The sequence below is a fragment of the Triticum urartu genome, chromosome 5, assembly GCF_003073215.2.
Source record: "Triticum urartu cultivar G1812 chromosome 5, Tu2.1, whole genome shotgun sequence".
Classification (NCBI taxonomy): Eukaryota; Viridiplantae; Streptophyta; class Magnoliopsida; order Poales; family Poaceae; genus Triticum; species Triticum urartu.
Window position 1 is genome coordinate 619,445,957 of NC_053026.1, and position 3,381 is coordinate 619,449,337.

At 39.2% G+C, this 3,381-nt stretch overlaps 1 protein-coding gene across 1 annotated transcript; it reads right to left on the bottom strand.

The window, feature by feature from the left end:
* Positions 1 to 1,549: 1,549 nt before the first annotated feature.
* Positions 1,550 to 2,677, bottom strand: LOC125511312 (G-patch domain-containing protein 1-like). The gene is made up of 3 exons (XM_048676648.1): positions 2,377 to 2,677; positions 2,175 to 2,288; positions 1,550 to 2,015 (listed from the first exon to the last, which is right to left on the bottom strand). The coding sequence occupies exons 1-3, from the start codon at positions 2,605 to 2,607 to the stop codon at positions 1,959 to 1,961; spliced, it is 402 nt and encodes a 133-aa protein (XP_048532605.1). The 5' UTR covers positions 2,608 to 2,677; the 3' UTR covers positions 1,550 to 1,958.
* Between the last annotated feature and the right edge of the window lie 704 nt (positions 2,678 to 3,381).

Sequence of the window (3,381 nt, forward strand, 5' to 3'; positions counted from 1 at the left end):
ATTCCACTCGACGTGATACGCTGAGCGGACAGAGGACACATCATTTTTGTTAAAACTCCATGCAAAATCAATGAAGCCAGCAAAACCGGATCTTTCAAAAAAAATATGTGGCAAGTGGAATAGCCATAACGTGTTGAACATCCACAGGCGAAAATGTCTCATTCACTAACTCCTCGTACCATTGCCCTGTTACAGGGTCGATAAGGTCGCATACTTTTGAGATGATATCATACCCACGGGAGGTGGGGGTGGGGGTGGGTCCGGGCTGCTATACTTGGCACCCATGCATCAGACCAGATGTTTATTCTCACCATTACCCACCCTCGAGATGTGTCCACGCTTTAGTGTATTTACCCATGCTATTATTTGGGTGACTGCCTAATAGATCATGTCATTTGAATTGGTCTTGATATTAGGTGTTACATTATGTTTATGTTATGTAAAGCATCCCTGCTATTTATGTATTGTATTGAGTGGTCAGTAGTTTGTTCCTCCGTTGCAGTCGTACCATGAATTACTTATATTAGTAGTGTAAATCCAAGTGATCACTTTGTCTTCGGAACCGGATCCTCTAACATTGAGAAGGGAAGTTAGAGAAGCTACAATACTCTAACTTTCCTTCTTTCTATTCATATGGTTGAGCCTAAAACAACTTAAATTAATTTGCAAATTGATGATCTAGTGTGTACATTTATAGTAATTACACACAAATAAGTTGATGGTGAAATAAAATTAATTTTAAATTATTTATATCTACAGTAAATATCAATAGTAAATAACCTGCTAATACCTACTAACCTTCTCTAACTTCCCTTCTTCATTTTACACTAGGTTAGGACTGTAGCATTGTGAATTTCCTTCTCTATGTTAGATGATCCGGTTCCTTTGCCTTCATGCCTTTGCACTTTGTACACCAACGAGAAGTCATCTCTATGTAAGGGCCTCTTCGATTCACAAGATTCTCAAAATGCAAGAATAAGAAAAACACGAGAATTGAGTGTCATGTCCTTTTGTACCCTATAAAATTTATAGCACAGGAAAAATAAGGGAATTCAACAAAGAGGTTTGAGTGGATGTAAGTTTCCAACGAAATGAATACCATGGAAAAACTTGTAAGGATTTCAATCCTGTGAATCAAACGACTATCCTAGGAAAAAAATTCTAAGGATCCAAATCCTCCAAAAATCAAACGAAATTCCTTTGTATCAAAGGAGCCCTAAAGGCTAGATGTGGAGATCAATGATTTCACAATGCACAAACATGATTGATTCGAAATGCAATTCACTCAAGCCTGAAGACTCAGACAGCACAATGAAAACACGCAAGAAGATTCAACTATTTGCAGAAAAATGAGGTGTATCAAGGTTCAACAAGGTTTAGAACTCTATGCTTTGTCAGATTTAACTGAACAAATATCCCCATGACTGCCTGCAGATTGTTGGTTAAATTAACACCGATGCTGAGCTGGGGAAAAAATAGTTGATGAACATATGCATGTGGAAACTTATGGAGCAAAGTTTGTTTGGAGACTTGTATGAGATGCTGAGCAGGGGGAAAAATAGTTGATGATCATATGCATGTGGAAACTTATGGAGCAAAGTGAGTTTGGAGACTTATATGAGCGAGTTCTAAACCCGAGACAGCCAATGCACAATAGGCATAACCATCCTCTAAATACAAGTCTACACCCAACAAAAAAATATTACAAACACCTATAGATGCATCAGCTACATGGATATTACGATACAGATGACTCAGCACACACTTCCAAATTTCCAGCAGCTGGCAAGATTTGCAAAATTTTGGCCCCCATCCCGGGCCTATGACTCCTTACATCTATACCGTGCCACTTGGTGCACAGCCTGTATGTATACTCGTCCGAAGCAACAATCGACAAATATATGACTGCAGGAGCCACACGCAAAATCATATTGTCTCCCGTAGGCTTCGTATTTGCTTCATGATACAAGATGAACCCTTTTGCCCTCCAGATTGAATTTCTTGCTTCCCTGGAGCTGGAAAATTCAACAAGAAAAGTGAATCAGATGTAAGCAATGGCAACAAAAGCTTAGATGAGAATAGCGGTACTTCCAAATGGATTTGCATGAGCATGACAAGCTTAATCTACATGTATCAATAGGGCCTGCCAAACAACAATGTGAAGCTTTATATACCTTCCTCTTCAAGAATGAAAGAGCTTCACGTCTACAGGAGAAGTCGGACAAAATAGTTGAGTGTTCTTCAACAGCTTCCTTGAGCTCCTTCAATTTCATGGACTGAGATGGAGCCTGCAAAGAGTAACAAATAATGAACATCATGTGTTCAACAGCTTCTATAAGCTTCAGTGCCTCACACAAAGAAGAAATGTGATTCTACCTGACGAAGAATTTTTTTGCAAAGCTTCTTGAACTTGGTTTTAGGTTTAGCATCCACGCAAACTTCTTTTACGGTTTTCACATGTACTTCATTTACTTTAGCATCACTGGCAGATCCTTCCTCGTCTTCATCTTCTTCCACTTCTGATAATTCAGACTGGGTTGAGTTTTCCTCATCACTATCACCAAGAGAGGTTTTGTTCCCCTTCCAACGCTGGCCACCAACTTTCATCGGCAGGTCCTTGATGCCAAGACCCTGCTTTCCAGATGTAGCTTTGTCCTGCAGAGAGATCGTTTGTAAATAATGGATATATTGGGAATTGAGGTACAAATGCTGATTTGCTTATTAACGGTGGGCTACACCCGCTTGTTATATACCACAGGTCATGCTTTGAGAATCGGTTATTATGTGTCTGTACTATGCATCATTATAAAGCATGTGATACACTATTCATATGTTGCTTCTACAAATATATTTCACTGTATGTTAGGTAGGCATGCAAATTTGGAACCTTGAGGGTACCCTCGGACCCTCTTTAGTTCAACAAAATGAGCTCAATTTTCAGAATTCACTTCATTTCTGAAACTTTAGTTCATTTGGTTGCAGTAAGTAGGGTCGGAGGGTACCCTAAAGGCTCCAAATTTGCATCCCTAATGTTAGGCGTTGAAAATGAAATTAATGATTGAGTGGCAGTGGAATCTAGGCCTCATTGACCTTTGTTTTGGACATTTAGACAATGTAGGGTTGACTTTCTTAAGGTGTAAAATGAAATGTCATAAAATGAAGATGACGACTACGTGAATCTTAATGCATGAACCACCATTACACGTAGGGTGGTATAGCACACCAGGGGCAGCCAGGGAATTATATCAGTTTGTATGACATTAGATCAGACAAATTGCGTAACCATGCGAAATTTCATTCACAGAAATTCAATGCTTCAAGTGAGAATGTATGAACGTAATCTCAGCCAAATGAAATTAATTGGCAAACAAGGTACTTAGA

What these genes read in the sequence shown, in the direction of transcription:
- LOC125511312 (XM_048676648.1), bottom strand. Translation starts at nt 2,607, where the DNA reads ATGAAAGTTGGTGGCCAGCGTTGGAAGGGGAACAAAACCTCTCTTGGT. An exon ending in GCAAAAAAATTCTTCGTCAG is followed by an intron (nt 2,289 to 2,376) that starts GTAGAATCACAT and finishes TACTCTTTGCAG; the next exon opens with GCTCCATCTCAGTCCATGAA. An exon ending in TTTCATTCTTGAAGAGGAAG is followed by an intron (nt 2,016 to 2,174) that starts GTATATAAAGCT and finishes TGAATTTTCCAG; the next exon opens with CTCCAGGGAAGCAAGAAATT.